Here is a 20189-nt window from a genome sequence, read left to right on the forward strand (position 1 = left end):
CTCTGGTTTAGTGTTAAAAGGGGGAGTGGTCTGATGAGATCTGAGACAAATGGACTTCGTGTTCAGACCACAACTTCCCCTGAAGAGCGAAAAGCAGCAGTCGCGCCCTCGCCAGAGCGCAGAGTAACCCCCCCCCATCACCGACAACATCCCGCCGTCTGCTGAAGGAGCCCGGTCGACCCGCTTCAACCCGTATCGCCATGGCTCCGTGGGGCAGGAGTCCTCTGCTGGTGGCCGTTCCTCTGTGGCTGTGCTTCGGGAGAGCTGGTGAGTTTGTCGTCAGAAATAACCTGTCGCGTCTGCAAACCCTCCGCTGGTTCCATCACTTCAAGTGGAAATGTCCTAATTCAGACAGTTACATGAAAGTGAGACGTGTTGAGGTTTCTTTTGTTTTTGACATTTGGCCTTCTTCCACTCAGCGTAGCCAGCGGAGACGCCACTCACCACACGAGAGTTCCTGTGAAAAGAGAAACTGACCCTGTGAAGCCAATTTATTCAAAAGAGCCTCGTATGTCAGCACGGCTCGCTTTGCCTCTGCTTTGTGCTGCAGCTCGTGTGGTATCTGTGCCACACGGTGTGACATAACAGAAGAAAATCAAACGTGCAGCTTTAAATGAGGGGTAAAGTTGTGTTTTTGCCCCAAAGTGTTCCTTTTACCCAAACCACATTAGGCTGCTGCCATGATTCCATTCTTTAAATTAAAACTCAGATAAAGCCAAAGTCTTTTTTTTTTTTTGTTGTTTTCCTCATTAGACACTTCCTCTTTGTTCTTCTCTGATGCCGTAAAATAAAAGGTTTTTTGATGGACATTGCGGAAGGAAGCGCTTCTTCCTTTTCTTTAGAAAATATCTACCAGCAAAGCAGGTGATGAAAGTCCTTTGTATTAATTTTATTTTAAACTTCATCTGCAGAGGTTTTTTTATTTTTTCTTGTGTGTTTCAGGTTTTAGTGTGTCAGAGCTGTAAAAAAGCTTCCAAACCACACACCTTTAGCCCCACTTTTTGCCCCTCGGCTGTAATCTCAAGGTTTCGTCAGAGAAATCTGCTTTTTATTCCTTCTGTTGCCGTTATGTGATGGAAGGTTTAATAAACAAATTAGTTTTAATTTTCAAGCTTTGCTCTTGCTGTAAGCGTGAGATGCTAAAGAAAAGAAAAAAAACTCCAGAAGTGTGAGAAACTGAAAAGTGTGAGTATTAGTCACGTATTCATCTGATAGTGATGCTTATTTTAGATGCCAAACAGCATGTTTGTCGCTTCCTCTGAACCCACTGTGCTGGGGGGGTGGGAGTGAGACCACAGGAGATGCGAATGCAGATAAGGAGCACCGCATCTCTCTCACACCTGGAACCGAAACACGTCGCTGAGGAGAAACCGGCCCGAACCGAACCCTGTGTGCCCACCTGCACCCAGAATCCTAAAAGGTCTGATTCTGGCAGGATGTGACTGAGAGGAAGGGGGGGTTGGATGAGGTCACTTTGATTTTGTGGAAGAGCATCATGTGATGTGAGGCTTTAGGGAAGTGGTGCTCTTCATCTTTACAGAGTACGAAAGTGGGGAAAGGAAGGAGCCAACAGGAAACTGTCTGTGTGACACACACTTTCATACTCCACGTCCAAAAATAATAAGAATAAATATATATATATATATATATATATATATATATATATATATATATATATATATATAATGAGTTAGAAAAACTCCTGACATGTTGGATGTCAGCTACCACCACACCAAACGTTGTCATGGAGGCGCCTCCAACGATTATTTGACAGGTCAAACAGCACAAAGCTTTAGGAGGATTTGAAGGGCTCGTCTTTGTTTCCTGTGAGGTTTTTGAGTTTCTCTGTTGATGCATTAACTCACCAGCGTAATTCAAAACCCTACGTGGACTAATTTCACGTTCCTCCCGGCCGAGCCACACCTTTTGTTTGAGTGCATGCTTCCATTCAGGCTACATTAAAACAACAAAAATATAAAGAGTCCAGTTTGGAGAACTGCATTGTTCCTCATGCATTTCTCTCACTGCCTCCAACAAAACGTTAGTTACAGTAAAACACTGTGGTTACTAAAGTGTTGGCCTCCATTTTTTAGCATGTTAAATAAGAACTAGAAGACAAAATGGTCTCTGAAATCATGAGGTCATATTTGAAAAAAAAAAGTGCTAAATTCAGAAGCTTAGGGTGTGAAGCAGAGTTTCTCGTTTTTTTTATCAAATAAAGTTTCACATCACTCAGTTTAGTGCCACCTCTTTTTTTGTACGTATGCAATCACTGGTAACGTAATGGAAACAGAAGCAGCCATTAAAGGTGGATGATTGCATCATGGAAAGAGTCGAGAATCTCTCCTGAATAAACAGAAGTCGCTGACTGTAAACGGGAACCTGCTTTTGATTCTGTTGTTTCCCATATTTCACATGCAACGTTCAGAAATCACTCAGAAAACCTTTTTAAATGCGTAAATCTTGAAATCTAAACTCATAAACTGACCCATTAGTACTCATACTAAATTAAATAGTTTTTATTATTATTATTATTAGTGGCAATATAAAAAATAATATAGTGAAGGTATTAATGTTTGGCATTTCTTTTGTTTTTATCCATTTTTGAATTATTACTCCTTCGATTTCTGAGAAAACCAAAAGAAAAAGGACTTCAGTGTTTCTCTGCTTCAACATTTGGTAGCAGTATTTCTGCATTGTAAAAAAAATTTGCAAAATTAACAATACCTGTGCGAAATGACATTTTGATATCTTTACAGGTTTTTTTTTACACTTATAGTTTAAGTTTTACAATTTGTGAAGAGTTTACCACAGGATGTTCAACTCAGAATGTGACGATGTCGCTCATTAACCTAAAAATTGTGTAAATTTTCCAATTTTCTGCAAATGAAGCCTTCTTAATGCTCCAAACTTTACACTTCTTATGCAGTTTAAACATCAAAACGTGGGAATTTTTTCCTTTTTCCGTCCAGCGTCTCCCACTGCTTCTGCACTTTGGGTTTTCTCCTAAAGGCTCCTTAGAGTTCAGAGTTCACCCAAACTCTCATTGACTTCCATTTTATCTGAGCTCAGACTTTTTAGCTCATCGTGTCTCCTACATGAAACACCGTAGAAACGCATAAGTTACTGCTTGGTGACCGGACACGGCTGACATTTTAGGAACTTTTTCGGTCCATCCTATAGTTTTCACACAGTGCCTGTTTTGAGACTCTACGTTTCTTTCTGCCTGTCTTATGAGGAGCGCTGGCAGGATGTGACGAGCACAGGCGTGTGGTTACTGTGGTGACCCTAATGAGCCACCGGCAGCAGCTTTAACATTTCTTTTAAACTTCTTATACGGTTCGTACTTCAAAACGTGTCAGCGTAGACCGGGAGAGAGCAGGGGCTGCTCTTTGAAAACTAAATTATCACAAAAAAAGAAATCTGAAAAACTATTATTAATATTAGTAATGAAAATATTAATAATAATCCTTGCCATGTCTGTCAGCTGTTCAGCCTGATGTTTGCATCCTAGTCTCAGAGTATTTCAGTGTTGGGGTTTATACACGGCATTTGTTTCATCAACAAGTGAAGCATTTTATGTAATGTGATTAGTTTTACAGACTTATAAAAAGTGACATTTTTATACCACTATTTTTTTCATTTTAATTTATTAATTTTATTAATTTTCATGACACACACGGTGATATTTGCCTCACTCTTTTAGTTTGATTTTAACCCCCCCAAAATTAAATTTGGCGTCTTTGCCCGAGTCACCGTGCCGGAATGGTAAATGAGGCAGAAAAAATAGGCGTGAGTGAAAAAGATAATAATAAAAAAAGAAAAAGTTTGAAACTAATAATAATAAGTTTGTTTGACAATAGCAATATATTATTAATGATATATTAATGAAATCCAAACTAACATTTTTATCTTTAGTTTAAAGAAGAGGCAGGGGGACTCTTAGAGGTGAGGCAGGTTGAGTTTCTGCATCAGGTCAAGTGCTGAGCCGTTTAAAAAAAACATCCCACAGCCGATTAAAGTGACCGGTTCTTATTTCTCTCTGATGTTGCCGTGAAATAAGAAAGACGTGTGAAATACCTTCAATACTTGTTTCTTTCCACGGTGTTTTCATCGCAGTAAATTGTTCAACAGTGGGAAAACTGACAGAAGCAATAAACCCAGTCAGAATTTTGTTGTTCTGAACAGACTCGCTCTTTCACGGTAATTTCTCTGAATGTGTTTTTTAACCTCAGCTCTTCTTTGTTCAGACCTTGCAGTGATCAGACATCATCGATTACCTTCAGGACTCAGGGAGTAATATACTAAATTATAATATATTTATTATATAAATGTTAATAGTAATAATTAATATCTTAGTCAGATACTGCAGATATTTTATCACAGAATCTGTATATGACATTTTTATGAGTCGTATCAAACAAAGGCACCTGACTAAATGACTAATAAATGCCTGTTTTGATAGGAATCACAGATTTATTCATGTCTGATGCATCTGTAATCCCATTTATTTCCATTTGAGGGGTTTTTCTCACCCCGTTGTGCTCTCTGAGTCCTGCCCTGAGCTGCTGTTTGTGAAATGGCTGCTGCCTGTTTCGTCTGAATCGATGACCTCGCCGTTTCCTAATAAGGCACTTTTGTCAAAGTTGCTAAGTCGATGAGCGCCGCTCGCTTTGAGTCAGAGTCAGAGTTCAGGTCCAGGAGTGCGTTTGGTTCTCTCCCAGGGTTTCACACCTGACACCTCGTCCTCTCTCTCTCTTCCCCCTCCAGCTGCTCTCTCCGAGCCTGAGATCTGCTACGTGCTGGACGGCATCCTGTTCCTGTACGGCATCATCCTGACCACCCTCTACTGCAGGATCAAGGTGTGCTTCAACATCTGACCTCTTCACCACAGTTCAGACCACGGTCCAAACCTGGCAGAGTGTAAAACATGAGAAACATTTTAAAAAAGACAATGAATACTAATCAGAAACCCTCACTTATTAAGGTTTTTCCTTTTAGAGATGGTAAGGGGGCGTTTTGAAGTGTGGTTTTTGTGGAAGCGTTATGAACAATTAACATCTTACCTGCTGTAGATGGCTTTTTGTAAGACCTCAGTTTGAAGAAATAGTTTAATTTCGACAGGACTGAAAGGCTCCAAACACAGCTGAGAGCAAAGTGGATTTCTGCCATCGCAGACGGCTTTAAAGAGATAGTCTGGTTATTTTTTAAAACCATGTTCTGTCTAATAGTTATCAGTAGTTAGTACTTTATCAGCCGGGACATCAGTCAGAGAGCACAGAGTCTGATGAAAGAGGCAGAAGTCTTCCTCCAGTTTATGTTATCATCTACACGCATAAAGGCCCCTTTTTAAATGATTTTTCAGGCTTAAAGATGAACATTTTCTCAAAAACGACATACTGGTTTTCAAAGAATGCTACAAAATTACATTACATAATTATTTCCATAGAATTCTGTGGTTATTTGCACGTGAAAATAGCAGCAGCAGCTAGCGAAGCACTTTTTGGTTCATGTCTATCAGGAGTTTATAATATTTCTGCCAAAAAACCCGACAACATAAAGGCTGAAATATTAAAACTTGTATAAACTGTGTTGTTCTAAGAGAACAGCCATCTAGCCCCGCTCAGACTAGCCTAGAGCTCATCAGTTCAGTCAGAATTAAGCCCTATTAGTTTTACCTAACTGCTGGGGATAGGCACCAGCTACCCGCGACCCGGAATGGAGAAGCGGTTAAAGAAAATGGATGGATGGATGGATAGTTTTACCTACAGACCACATGTAATAAATTAATTACTCCCTGACATCTGGTTTTTATGTGGTGCATTCGCACGGGATAACTGAAGCTTGAGATTTTGCTGAAATTTACGAACATCTTCCGAATACGATGTTAACACGCTGCATATTGCGTAACATCCACTTAGCATTAGCCAGCTGTATCGTAGGCTACAAGCAAGAAAATTATTCTTACCGCATAGAACAATGCATGATGTGAGCCACCATTTGCATGTGATGTTGCTCCTTCTCTTCAGCCTTTTCTATTTTATAGCAGCCATTATGGGTCAATAGGGTTTTTCCTGGCCCTGGACACAAAAGGTTATCTATGCACTCCAATGCAGCTTCCATCGCCAAAAGCAAATAAAAATGCGCCCAGGAAACAAAATCTGCCTAATTACATATTGGATCCCACTTATTTCTGTCCAAATCACCGAGATGCCTAGTCGCATTGGATTATTATCACAGGACCTCGGAGTTCATAAAAACATAGTAGGAAATTTGTGGGGAATTTTTACTTTACAAATTACTGACATGGCCAATTCGCATGGGATTAACAACACAGACAATCTCTGTAATAAATACAAATAGCATGTGGTCCCTAGGTAAAACTAATCCCCTGCCAGTAGGGCTTTAGACTCCGTCTCTCCAACCTGAGGTCGATCAAAGAGCTGCCTACAGCAGGTAAGATATTAACTGTTCATAACCTCTCCACAGAGTCTCACTTTAAAATGAATACAAAGTTTATATTAAAAATCCTGGGTTACAGGGAAACACGTGCTGCTTCTCAGTTTCACGTTGGTTCTCAGTGAAACAGCCGAGCCGCAGAAACTTACAGACTGTCGAGGAAAAAAAAAGAGTTTATTTTAAAATAAACAGATTAAATCTTTTAAACAAGGGATGATAAATCCAAGCACAAAAAATAAAACCCAACAACGCGCTTTAGAGAGCTTGGATCTCATTACTTGTAGTCGATCTAACAAGTCGTGTTTATTTTTTACACAGTTCTGGTTTCAGGCGCTGTGCTTCTCTGTCTGCAACCACAGGTTCTGCTTAATTTACTGCATCTGAGTCAAAACGCACTGTAAAAACCAGCGCTGTTGTTTTTACTCTTATAATTATTGGCATTAAATGTATTTATTTATTTATTTAATTCTCAGGGCCATAAGAAACCTAAAGTCTTGGTAAATCCTACCACAGCACATCAGCTGTTTGTCCCAATTTCATCAATATATTTGTTTTATTTACATTGAAGCATAGTCAACATTTATGTTGAAACTAGAGACGTATCTATTTTTAAAATAAAAAACAAGATATTTTTGAGTTTCTTGGCAAAGAAAGACCAGTAAAATAACATGCATGCAGCTGTGCATCCTTTTCTGAGTATAAAGCGTGGTTCTTTTACCATTTCAGCCTCTGAGCTTGTCTTTTCTCTCTCCCTTTACGTTCTGCAGATCTCCAATGCTAAAGAGGCCAAACTCGAGAGGGGAAAGCCGAAGCAGGTGAGCATGACCGGACACCTGGCTAAAATTACACTTGTCGCTCTTTAGAGAGCGCGGTGAGCAGAGAGACGTCGAACCGCCGCGCCGACTCGAGTTTCGGTTGCCTAAATGGAGACAGAGCTGCTCAGAGGCTAACCTCAGTGGACATGAGGTTTGGACATGAGTGAGAGATAAAGAAAGAAATGAGCCATATGCATCCACTGTGTGTGTATGTGTGTATGTGTGTGTGTGGTGAGCTCAGCTAATACCAAGTGGTCCTCTACAGCAGCTCTTTCTTGTTTGTTGTTTACGAGTTTGTTGCACACACCCTGAGCTCGCTGTGAGAGTTCCCTTTTGTGCTGTGTTCTGGTGGTTGTTGGTTCTCTTTTCGCGTGCATTTCTTTATTATTTCATTATTCTCACTGCATCTAACGTTCTTCTTCCCTTCTCCCGTCAGGGTACCGAGGAGGGCATATATACGGTGAGTTTCTAAATGTTTGAGTCGAACCTGAGTGGGATGTAGTGTTGTACAGTGCACACTGACGCTCTGCCCCCTCCCTCAGGGTCTGACCCCTCACACCGCGGACACGTATGAAACCATCGGCATGAAGAAGTAACACCACCGACGGCCACTTTTCCTCAACTCTCTTTAATATTATTATTTTACCCCCCCCCCCCCACTTTTTTTTATACATTAAAATATTAAAAGTTACGTTCTGCTTTTGTACACCAGCGTTTGCTTCCCCATTTGCTTTTTCCACGTGCAGAGGAACGATGTGAAAAAGAGAAGCGTGACGCTTCAGACAAGGAGGTTCAGAAACGCTCGGCTTTGCAGAAGAAACTCTTCCTGCTTTGTTGCACATATTTAATTTGTTTTTTTTTTTTGTTTGTTTTGAAGATAACCTTTAAGCTTGTATATGTTTGACAAGTAAAATGCTTATAAATAAATACATATATATATGCTGACTTCTGGAACTTCCTCTCTTAGGCCAAACGAAAAAGTCTTCTGGTCAGAATGTAAATTTAACATCATGAACCATTTCTTTCAACGTATCGCCTGCTGCTGAAAGGCAAAACAGGCAAGAAACAATGTTTCTCCCCATGTTTGTATCTGGGTTTGTGTGTCACATGAATCACCCCCCCCCCCCCCTGCAGTGATCATAAAGGTCTAATTCAACTCCTGCTTTAGTTTCTTACACAACAGAATGTCACAACAAATCAGCTACTTGAAGGCTAAACTCTGAAGACTTTGGTAACCCTCCCAGGAATGTTAGAGTTCCTTTATTGTCCACTGCTGAAAGGGTTAATTCTGTTTTTCCCTGTGTCTGTCTGTTAGCAAAATATCTCAGGAACCACTGGACAGATTCTAACGAAACTTTCACAAAGTAATCATTTGATGTGCAGCTACAACAGATTAACTTTTGGAGTCAACCTAATTCAAGAAGGCCACCACAGCCAACTGACCTTAGAAAGACAGAAATGGCTATAATGCAGTCAATTTTATAGATATTGACCTCAAATTTGGAGTGAAAGTAGCTGAGAGTTATTCACAACATATACATGACTAACAGAGTTTTCTTTTTGTGTGGGCTAAGATGGCAGAGTGAAGGTTAAAGAGGACAAAAAAATCCTGAAAAAGTTCGGTCTTTTAAGTGTAGATTTGATGAGCAGTGTTTATCTGAAACCACACGATGGCAGTCATGGTGTTTTTTTTGTGTTTGTTAAACACAGGAGAAGTCATGAAGCCGTTACATGTAAACATAAGACTTATTAAGAGGTTTCACAGATATACTAACAATTAAAGAAGAAAAAAGAAGAGAGACATATCTGCCTTAAATGACAGCCCTAATCGTTTTAATTTCTTTTTCTCATCTGAAGCTCTTCCAGGCCGACCGCACAGTTTATAAAAACAACCATTTCCTGTTGGTGGTTTTACATTTCCTGCACAGTTTGTTAACTGCTAATACGCCATCACTTCAACTTAGATCAGACTGATTAAAAAAAAAAGTACACAGAGAGAAATTACAAGTGTGTGTGGAAACTCATTTCAACATCATAAGTTAAAGTTTTCATATGTGCCAAAGCAGGAGTTTGAGGAACTGAGTTGGATGGAGCCTAAAAGTTCAGATTTATAAATAATTTGTGTTTGGAGTCATAAATCTGAGCTTTATAGTCAGTTTTGATGTAAAAAGTTAAAACATACAAATACTTTTTAGTCGTGGGTCAAACTGAGGACAGCATCTCTGACATTTTTGGTCTAATAAGTTATCATTTTAAGATAGCATCCTAACTTTTCTATGACAGTGAAGTAAAATGAGATTTTATAAAGTCTTGTTCCTGAACTTCAGCTCTGCCTTTTAAATGAAACACACTGTACGATCCGTTCAAAATACTCTATAAACTGTATTTTCTGCTGCGTTTGCACCTCCCATCCACACACAGGCAATTTTGGTGAGAAAACCTGAGATTTCATTTAAAAAAAAATCCTTTTCAAAGTGAAGATTGCTTTTGTTGCCTTGTTGAATGATTTGAAAATTACAGCCATACAGGAGTGAGGGAATCACACAGGTCTTTGTCTACTTTAGCTTTTTATTGACAGATAATATTATTTACCATTGCAGCTTGTCTTCTCCTAAATTTATATTTATTTAAAAAAAATTCTACATATAACCTCCTGAGCCCCTGATCCTCCTGAGGACTGTGGCTTTCTGCACCTCAGTATTTCATTCTGTTCAACTTAGACCCGGGGGTCCTGGTCCAAATACATATTTATATTTATGACTCCTTTTATGTTCATGAGGTTCTTCTATGGAAGAAGTGGAAATTAAAAATGCACACCAATCAGAAGCTTGGGACTCAGGAGAGTAATACTTACAGGAGGGACACCGTTTTAGGGATGACCTTTTCCCCCGCACTGTGAGCGTACGCGTGCTGAGCACAGAGCATGTGTATCATGTCGCTGGTGCTGAGGTCGTGACTACATCACTTCGTAGTTGAGGAAACATTTGACTGTCGTCTGCATATAGCGGTCTAACGCCCCACTCACAAACATTAGTGCAGGAACATGAGGAACACTCAACAAACGGTGTCGTGCCAAAAATGTAGAAGTTTAACATCAGCTACCATAGCGTTCTTTCACGCTGGTGTGATGTTTTTGAGGAAGAGGTATTTCATAAGCCTGAAAAAACCAAAAACAAACAAACAATCACAGGCCCTTATTTGGCTAGCCTTTAGCCTAGCCTGGATGAAGACTTTTGCCTCGTTCTCCTCTTTGTCCATGACTGATGTCACGGCTGATAAGGAACTAACTACTGATAACTATTAGACAGAACATCCCTTTAATTTTAGATGCTAAGACATAAGTATGATATTGTACACTATATGTGCACATGCTGTCATAGTTTTGAGATCCTAAAATGTTAATTATTTTAACTTAAGGGGCAGCAGTGACTCAGGAGGTAGGGGCTTGTCCTGTAACTGGAGGGCTGCTGGTTCGAACCCCCACTCCGTCCGTCTGAGCCGTTGTGTCCTTGGGCAAGACACTTCACCTGGTGGTGCTGGTGTGATGGCAGCCTGACTTCTGTCAGTCTGCCCCAGGGCAGCTGTGGCTACAATGTAGCTCACCACCATCAGTGTGTGGATGGGTGAATGGCTGATTGTAGTTGAAAGGCTTTGGGGTCCTTGGATTAGATAAAGCGCTGCACAAGTGCAGGCCATTTACCATTTAATCAACATTCGGTTTCACTGTGGCAGAAATGGGCTTCCCTTGGGTTTCAGGTTATGTAAGACAGTTTCTAAAGTAACCAAGCTCAGCATAGTGTCCTGATAAATCCTGAGGTGTAGAAGAATTAACCTTTTTTTAAACATGTGTGTGATTATTTGCACTTAAAGTTTCTTCCTACCAGAATTTTCTTTAGGATTTGGGATTATGTTTCAAAAACTAAAAGGGCCCATTCGTTTCCTTCAGTGGGGGGAGGCTCCTTTGGTTTCGGTGTCCTGCTGTCAGGATGGCTCTAAGTGCGACTTGGACAAAGTTTAAACTGGTTTCTGGGGCATGCTCGTTCACCTGCCTCTCCTCTGAGCCCGAGCATGTAAAGACGAGAAAATAACTGTCATGTTGCCTCGGCCAAACCGGAAAAGTCGGTCTTGGTTTGAATATGAGTGTGTGTGTGTGTGTGTGTGTGTGTGTGTGTGTGGGTGAGGGAGAGGGAGGGAGTGTGAGGTGTCGCACAAACAGGTGTATCCCACACAGATAATGCTGCTCCTTCTTTTCTCCGCTCCGCCAGCTCCAAGGCTGAACTGAGCTTACAGAAACAGACGTTTCACGGGCCTTTGTCACCCGGACGGCTCTTTGGAAACCACTCGGCTCTCTGAGGACTCAAACACACCCCGAGGATGATCTGACAGATCTGACAGCTCGGGGGCATGGGAGCGCGTTTCCCTGAGGTTTAGGATCAGATTACCTGGGCTGATGAGCTTCACCGCAGCGCTGAAATCGGCCCAACGTGCGCAGAGTTAGGAGTACCTGCCGAGGAGGATGACATCTCTGCTGGACAGCCTCTCACTGTGTCTCTGTGTCCTCCTGATCCGCGGTAAGTCTGATCAGTGCGTCAGTGGAAGGGCCCGGGGTTTGCTGTGACGTCCTGTTTAACTAACTTCGAACAGACAACAGTCTGCAACATCTGGAAGGGCTTCCACGCATCATCAAACACTTACTAACATCTGTAGTCGAAGGTTGCTGGATGTGCGTTTTTTTTTTTAGGAGTAAAACCTGCTTCACTTAGACTCATGCATATTCATCAGCTGTAATCTGCAGAGTTTGGCTAAAAACAGTCTTAGGCACGTGGCCAACCTTTGTCAAAGGTACTTGGCTGTTAGAAAACACTTGTAAAGCTGTCTGATACTTCAGGAAGAACAGGTTGCAGTTGACCAATCCCACTTCTGATACACAGGAACTGCATGAACTCCACTCTGTGTGTGTGTGAGTGTGTGTGTGTTTGAATCGTAAAAACCCACTGGGTCAAGAGGCATTTGTAGACTGTCCTATTTGTATGGCACAGCCCCTCACGCCACCATCAGCTGCTTCTGTTGGCGAACAGCGCAGAGGCTCGTGGCGGTTCTCTGTTTTCCTTGCCTGAGTCACAGAGGCCATCTTGTTGCTTGAATTTTGAACGTGTTCAAAGCGTTTGTGCAACAAATCCTCTCTCAGGAGACCCAGAGTAGCTGTGGCTGTCTTGAACCCTTCTCAGCTTAGTTTCCACAATTCTAGAGCACCAGAGCTGCATTTGATGCCTCCACAGGAACTCTGCCTATAGGAGGTATCTGGAGACTAGTTGGTGACTCAAAATAGTGAGAAACTATAAAATTTTTCCATTACAAGCTCACTGAGCTGTAAGTGTTTGCAACCAAGTGACCAGTGAGCCGTGTGGCTGTTTTGAACGGCTTTATTTTCATGCATACAGCTTTTATAACTGCATTTTATGCCGTACACATTATTTTGTTGTCCACCCCCCAACCACATTGTACACACCTCAGCCCACTTTGGACCCACAGATTATGATTTAATCTGCTGCAGTACACTCTTTAAAATGAAGCTAGGATTGACAGTTTTTTGTTTTTAATCACTGGTGTGGTTTTTAGACCTGGACATGTTTTTCTGTCAGAGGAGAGCTCCAGGTGTCAGAATACAACCATAGGGCTCTTGAAAACCAGTTCGCAATGCCTGCGATTAGTTTGAAAAAAGTTTAAAACTCAAGAAACAAGACTATGATCTGCCTCACACGAGGAAGTTAAAAACCAAACAAATGCCGCAAGGTGTTCTGGAGACTCTCTCACAAATGCTGCTCTCAGTGAGATTCCACCTTCAGACAGAAACATCCGAGGCTACAGCCCTGAGTGGGAGATCTGATGAGGCTCTTTGTTAAATGGCTTCTTAGCCATCATCATCATCATTATCACGATTATTATTACTTTTTGTGGGTTAAAAGCAGAAAAGGTTTTAAAAGGGACTTAAATCATAAATGGGGGGATACAGCTGCCAAGGTGGGTACAAAGTGAGCTGAGGCTGGTACAGTGTGGGCACAGGTGGGCAAAAAAAAAAGGTGCATGGCCAGAAATACAAGCGGTGCATACAGTAATAGGTAGTAATTGTCAAAATTTGTAGACACATGTTGCAAACACAAATGTTGGAAAATATGACAAAATACAACAAGATTTAATACAACACATTACAATATGATGCAGTGGTGTATATATATATATATATATATATATATATATATATATATATATGTGTGTGTGTGTGTATTTTTATTATGGTTCTATGGCTCCGTGTTATTTCACAAAATATCCATAAATAACTAGAAACATACATAGTACATAGTCTGCCAGTTTCCATTTATAAAAATATTACATAAAAATGATCACTTTATTGCACAGAACGTACTACAGTACTTGGACACATATTACACAACCCCCTTCAGCTTTCAGAGACAATATTTAGAAGTTGAACAAAATTGTGACAAATTGATTTTTATAAAGCTTTTGTTTGCACGTGGGGGCTCTACCTCCTGCCATAGGGCAAATATGGAACATGCCAGGTTGCCAGAGAGGTTGTAAAAATCCTTTGCCTCAGTTTAGTTAGTGTAGTTTATTTTAGTATGATCTGTTTTCATTCTAAACCATTAGGATTATTCTGTTGCACACCTCTGCCCACGTCAGATCACCTCCGCTCGCTGGGTGCCCACTTTGGCAGCCGACCCCACGTTTATGTTTGAATCCACCGGAGTTCCATCTGAAATGAAGATGAGCAGATCTGGACCAGTTTTTAAATAATTATTCTAATATTGTCATGGTTAGACGTGAACATTTGGGGCTGTTATGCATGTGTCCAAAACAGATATTGCTCTAATTAACGAAAACTAAATTAGGATTCCTGCAACAAAACTGAGACGGGTTTAAAACTTCAGCAACAACTCTCCAACTACGTTGAAAGAAAATTTCTTGCATGTTTAAAATTAAAGCCACAAAAACTGCAAGCCTCTGTTACTCTTGTTGGAAAATTGAAAAACCCTGCAAACGTTTCGAGACATTTTGGAGACTTCCTCGCGAAGGATGTTTTCAGACTAGTGGCCAGCAGTCGCAGCCCAGTGAGATTCTGGCTTAAAAGTGTAGCAGCGCCACTACTGTCTTCACGCTGAAGGGGGCTTTCCAACATTTGCCACAATCCGCCCATGTTCCGTCAGGTGGTGTAGGCAGTGGAGAGCGTAGCAGGGCCAGTGGAAAGGGGACCTTATGAACCGTAAACAAAGTAATACACACACAAAAAATAAAAATCTCCAAAAGTATACAAATGTGCAACTTTCTAACTATACTGTTGGACTAACATTACCAGGAGGCATGCATGTCTGATTGATAAATGTTTGTTATGATATAAGTGACACCACAGACAATGTTGCTGTCGTTATTGACAGATATAGCAGAATGTTACAATTTTTAGACGGTCCTTAAACCAGTGTTTCACTTCCAGTGTTGTGTTCACTTCTGTTTTCTCCTTCACACCAAGTTAAGCACAACACCTGCTGCACTAGGAACCTGCAAATCGGCATCCTAAGCTGAAGGAACTGATCTCTACAATCTATTTATTTTAGCCTCTGGCACTTCGTAGGCCAGAGCTCCCAGTCAGAATAAAGGATGTGGGACAGGTCCGACAAAGAATCAACAACACTCCTGTTGGAGTTCAGTCACCCTGATGGCAGACTGCAGCAGACAGGGTAATGCTTCGTTTCCCTTCATGAAAGTAGGCTAGGCGGAGGGTTATTCCAGTAATGCAGCGCAGGCAGATTCCTCCCAGAGCTCCAAACCTTAGGGTTACAAACGATTAACACACACACACATTCTCAGACACAAAAACCACACACCTGTCTTTGCAGTACACTCACCGGGTCTGATGAGAAACCCATGAATCACATCCCCCCCCCCCTGCAGTGATCATAAAGGTCTTAATCAACTCCTGCTTTAGTTTCTTACACAACAGAATGTCACAACAAATCAGCTACTTGAACGGTTTCACCTAAAGACTAAACTCTGAAGACTTTGGTAACACTCCCAGGAATGTTAGAGTTCCTTTATTGTCCACTGCTGAAAGGGTTAATTCTGTTATTCCCTGTGTCTGTCTGTTAGCAAAATATCTCAGGCACCACAAGATAAATTTGAATGAAACTTGCAGGAATTAGTCCCTGCAAGAAATTAGATGGATTTTGGGAGTCTACCCAATTTAAGATAGCCACCACAACTATGGTGCTAACACAAAAACGGCTGTAACTCAGCCAATTCTATAGAAACTGACCTAAAATTTGGTGTGGTAGTAGCTGAGAATCATTCACAACACATACTGTACCCTGAGTGTGATCATGCATAACAGTATTTTCAAGGTTCGACCAAAATGGCTACAGCTTTGTCATTTTTCAACAGCAAGCAATGTGCTGTCTTTAAAATAAAAGTGATCTTTTAAAATGACCAACATTATTAATCCTAATTTGAGTACCATGGATTGTCAGTTCCCAGCAGTCCGTCCCTCCATCCCATCCCCACAGCAGCTGTTGGATCAGTTATTGTGACAATCACGGTTCAAACACGATGACTTTTTATTTCCTGACAACAATCTTCAGGTTCTGACTTGTTCTTTTAATTTTCACTGGAACACCTTAGACCGTCTGTTGGCACAAACTCAACATGCATTATTCATAGCCGCTTTCTTCAGTGTCGGGTTGTGTAAACACAGTGTTTTTGTTTGGAACAATCATATATTCAAGAAAATCTTCACGTCGTGTTTCGACAGCAGCCTTTTAAGGGCGTTCGGTTTGTTGCATTTTGAAATATAAACTGAGACGTTACATCATCCTACACGCTGGACCTTTAGGGAAACATCTGAACAGGAATCACCTGGATTCATCCATTAAACACGCACCTTTTTTTGTGCTGTGAGGTGGATGTCACCGTAGTGTTCATTCAGCCCATTTAAATCTGCTGACACAAAGAACATCCCTAAAGCTAAACATGGACAATTCTGTCATCAATACATGCAGCTGAATTAGGATTTAAAATACGTGCACTTTATCCATACAAGGAAGCCAAAACTGGAAATTTGTCCCACAGTAATGAAACTAAAATCGGAGGCTTGTAAAAACAGAAACTGTAAGAAGATATCTGTAAAAACAAGTCCGAACTGATCGCACCTGATAAGGTTGTTCTGAATTCAACAGATAAAACAAAGTGCAGTGAATTCAAAGTAAAGTCTGCAGTCTGTCGTGTTCTTCACTGACATCATGATTGTTTTAATCACGGCTTTTAACTGGATTTATTAATGCAGGTTTTACTGAAGGATTCAAGAAGGTCGATGCAAATTTACTGAAGCACTTTCTGTTTGTTGATTGTTACTATTTTTCATTTTCATCAGTTTGGAGGGAAAGAAACAAGGGGGCATCTGAAACTGAATTTAAAAAAGACTTTTTTTTATCCTGTGTGCTGGACTTTTGCCATAAAAAAGACTAAAAATAAACTTTCGAAATGAAGATTCAGTTGAATTTTGAATCTGATGGCTGGAAATTTGAGGGGTGGAATTCAAAGACAAAATACCCCCATCCATCCATCCATCCATCCATCCATCCATCCATCCATCCATCCATCCATCCATCCATCCATCCATCCATCCATCCATCCTCCCTCTTTTCCTGCAGGGTAGCGGGGAGCTGGTGTCTCTCTCCAGCGGGGTACACCCGGGACAGGTCGTTTAAAACTCAGACTCAGATGACTGTTTCTCTTCCATAAACTTTTAAATTGCAGCTCCTCCCACAGCTTCAGAAAAGCTCCCTTACCAAAAAACAAAAACCATCAGAACACGTAATTTGATCAGGGCCTGTTGGTTCTGATTGTAGGTGGCAGTACATTCCACCGGGTAGATCAAATTTGGAAAAACACTGCAAAAGAATTCCACAAAGGCAATGAAGGTGTTTTGGCTCATCTCAGTCCAGCCTCTCTAACTTTATCTCTCAGTCCTTCAACCTGTGCTGTACCTCTGATGACCTCATTCCTAATCCTGTCCATCCTTGTCCCTCCCAAGGAGAACCTCAACATCTTCAGCTCTGCCACTTTCAGTCCTGTCTCCTGTCTTTTTGTCCGTCTCACTGTCTCCAAACCGTACACCATGGCTGGTCTCATTACTGTCTGTAAACCTTCCTTTGACCTCTGCTGCCACCCTTTTGTCACATATCACTCCTGAAACTTTTCTCCATCCACTCCATCCTGCCTGGACTCTCTTCTTCACTTCTTTACCACACTCCTTGTTTTCCTGGACAGTCGACCGTAAGTACTTGAAGTCTTGCACCTCTGTGACCTCTGCTCCTTGTAGCCTCACTGTTCCCCCTGCCTCCCTCTCATTCACACACGTATTCTGTCTTTCTACGGCTGACTTTCATCCCTCTTCTTTCAAGTGCATCCCTCCACCTCTCCAGTTTCTCTTCCACCTGTTCCCTGTTCTCACCACAGATCACAATGTGATCTGCAAACATCATAGTCCACGGGGTTTCCTCCCTGACCTCATCTGTTAGTCTGTCCATCACCAGAGCAAACAAGAAGGGACTCAGAGCCAATCCTTGAGGCACTCCCACCTCCACACGGAAGCTTCCTGTCACTCCTACAGCTCACCTCACCACTGTCCTGCTGTCCTCCTACATGTCCTGTACCAGTCTAACACACTTCTCTTCCACTCTAGATGTCCTCATACAACACCACAGCTGGACCTGGGCTCAAACATTTCACTTCAAACTGGAAGTGGAGCCTGTTTTTAACTTCTCATGTCTCCTACTTAAAATTCTGCAGAGACATAAAGCTTTATGTGTCTGACGACGGGTTTTCACTCAGTGACTGTTTGTTTGAGGCTTAGTTTCTACTCTGCGTTTCTTTACTTTTGAATTGCTGTCAGGGAGTGACAGACACAGGGGTGTGGTTACCATGGTGACCCCAATGAGCCACTGGTAGCAGCTTTAACATTTCTTTTAATCTTGGTCCTCTTTACCCTTCTTCTACAGTTTACAACCCATTTCGATAATTACAGCAGTGAGTCCCTCATTACTGTTGGGTTTTCAGGAAATTAAGGCAGTGGCTGCGTTCTTTTAAAACTTCATGTTTCATTTTTGCTATCAGTCTTGGCAGAACCACCTCCATCTGAGAAATGTCTCCTCTGACTGTAAGTCAGTCACCAGGTAAACTAGCTGAACACTGAGAGCAAACACACAAAGACAGCTGTCACAGACAGACAACACACATGTTTGTTTTTTCTGCACAAACCTTCATTCGGTCCTAATTTTGCAGCGTATCAGGAAAAATGTCCCAGAAACAGGTGCAAACAAACACGTGCACCTTCAGCATGAATTGCAGGTTGCAGAGTTGATCAGTCTGTGTGTGTAGACAGCATGAGTAAAGGAAAACAGTGTGGGACACCTGATACACTGTGTGTGTGTGTGTGTGTGGGCGGTTTGTCATGGCCCCCTTTGACTGTTTAGTCCAGACACTGAAGTAAACTCTCAGTTTGTTTTGAGAGCTTATCTGGAGCAACTAGTTAAGCGGCATATCTTTACGTGTAGTCAGCCACGCTGGTAGACTTCCTGTTTTCCACGTCTTCCTTTTTCTGTCTCGGCTGTTTGTCTTGACCTCAAGCCAGTGAAATTGGATGTTATTTTATCTGTGCTGCCACAGACGGTGTTTTGTTTTTTCTTCCTTTTTAAAGGTTGGTTTCTGACTGTAGTTCTGTTAAAAACAATGAATATTTTACTTAATCGTTTGTGGAATTATCGGCCTAACGTTCCTTAAAAGAATCGCCCGCCAGAGTTTTAAACTAAGATCATCTTGTTTTAAGAAAAGATGGAACATTTTATACAATCTCATGTGATGTTGCTAGATCTGTTCATCCTCGGAGTATGTGTTGGGGATGACTCTCAGCTTCTACCACATCAAACGTTTGCTCAATAGCTGTAAATTTGACTGTTACAGCCATTTGTGTGTTGACTAAGCTGTGTCAGCTATCTTGAATTGGGATAACTCCAAAAGTTGATTAATGGTAGACATGCATCCAACGATCACTCTTGAAGGTTTCATCAAACCCTGCCAGTGGTCTATGAGATATTTCGCTAACAGTCAGATTTGACTCCAGTAGTTTTAAACAAAGATCTTGTGCGATCAGCTAGTGCTCGGGAAACGGGCTGTGGATGACGCTCAGCTACTGTCAGGTTCAATTTTAGGGCAATATCTTTAAAATTTGGTTAGAGCTCATTTTTGTTTTAAGTGAAATCAGGGTGTAGGTGTAGATCTACACCCTTTGCCTTTGTGACAGTATCTGTGGCCTGACAATACTGTACATGGAAAAAGTCAAAATGAGCCAAAAACTAACAAAACAAAGCCTGATTATAGGGAGGAGACTGAAGGTGTGTGTGTTTGTAAAAGGTTGTGTGATAACAGTGAGCTGTAAAGGTGTGTGTCATCCTGTTCATCATGAACAGAAAAAGGAAAGACAACGAACATGATTAAAAGTTAAGAAAAAGATTAAATAAAATGAATGAAATATGATTATGTCTTACAATTATTTTCAGGTAAAAAGCCGCAGTGAGGGTCTAATAGCCTGAAGTAGACAGAAAGTAAAGGATTTAAATTAGCTGATTTGGGTTCACAGGTTGTTAATGTTTCAGTTAGTTGGTTATAAGTTACTGACAGTGACAGCTTGTATTTATGTCAAAACACCATCTTATGCTAAAACATTAACTTTGTTCACCTCTTCTCACAAAGAGTTCAAGTCATCAGATGGTTGATGTTTGCTGCATGTAAAGATTGTTTTTTTAGCTGCTTCTCTTTTTTCTTGTCTGTTTCTATGCAGACAAATAAGAA

At 41.2% G+C, this 20189-nt stretch overlaps 2 protein-coding genes across 3 annotated transcripts in view; both read left to right on the plus strand.

Moving 5' to 3' along the window:
- Positions 1–55: 55 nt before the first annotated feature.
- On the plus strand, positions 56–8037 carry fcer1g (Fc fragment of IgE, high affinity I, receptor for; gamma polypeptide). The gene is made up of 5 exons (XM_017422067.3): positions 56–267; positions 4771–4862; positions 7227–7274; positions 7711–7734; positions 7817–8037. The coding sequence occupies exons 1-5, from the start codon at positions 201–203 to the stop codon at positions 7868–7870; spliced, it is 285 nt and encodes a 94-aa protein (XP_017277556.1). The 5' UTR covers positions 56–200; the 3' UTR covers positions 7871–8037.
- Positions 8038–11470: 3433 nt separating this feature from the next.
- Positions 11471–20189, plus strand: part of nectin4a (nectin cell adhesion molecule 4a) — a 28133-nt gene continuing 19414 nt past the window's right edge. The window contains exon 1 of one of the 2 annotated variants that reach the window (XM_017422100.3): positions 11471–11845. In XM_017422100.3, coding sequence (XP_017277589.1) covers positions 11791–11845 — 55 coding nt within the window. In that variant the 5' untranslated portion in view covers positions 11471–11790. The remainder of the gene's footprint in view (positions 11846–20189) is intronic. The other variant, XM_017422101.3, reaches the window with a different exon arrangement.

The sequence above is a fragment of the Kryptolebias marmoratus genome, linkage group LG7, assembly GCF_001649575.2.
Source record: "Kryptolebias marmoratus isolate JLee-2015 linkage group LG7, ASM164957v2, whole genome shotgun sequence".
NCBI lineage: Eukaryota > Metazoa > Chordata > Actinopteri > Cyprinodontiformes > Rivulidae > Kryptolebias > Kryptolebias marmoratus.

Bases quoted from the DNA above. Each gene is read 5' to 3' on its own strand.
- fcer1g (XM_017422067.3), top strand. From the start codon at position 201: ATGGCTCCGTGGGGCAGGAGTCCTCTGCTGGTGGCCGTTCCTCTGTGG. The intron at 7,275-7,710 runs GTGAGCATGACC...TTCTCCCGTCAG, and splicing joins AGAGGGGAAAGCCGAAGCAG to GGTACCGAGGAGGGCATATA. The intron at 7,735-7,816 runs GTGAGTTTCTAA...CCCCTCCCTCAG, and splicing joins CCGAGGAGGGCATATATACG to GGTCTGACCCCTCACACCGC.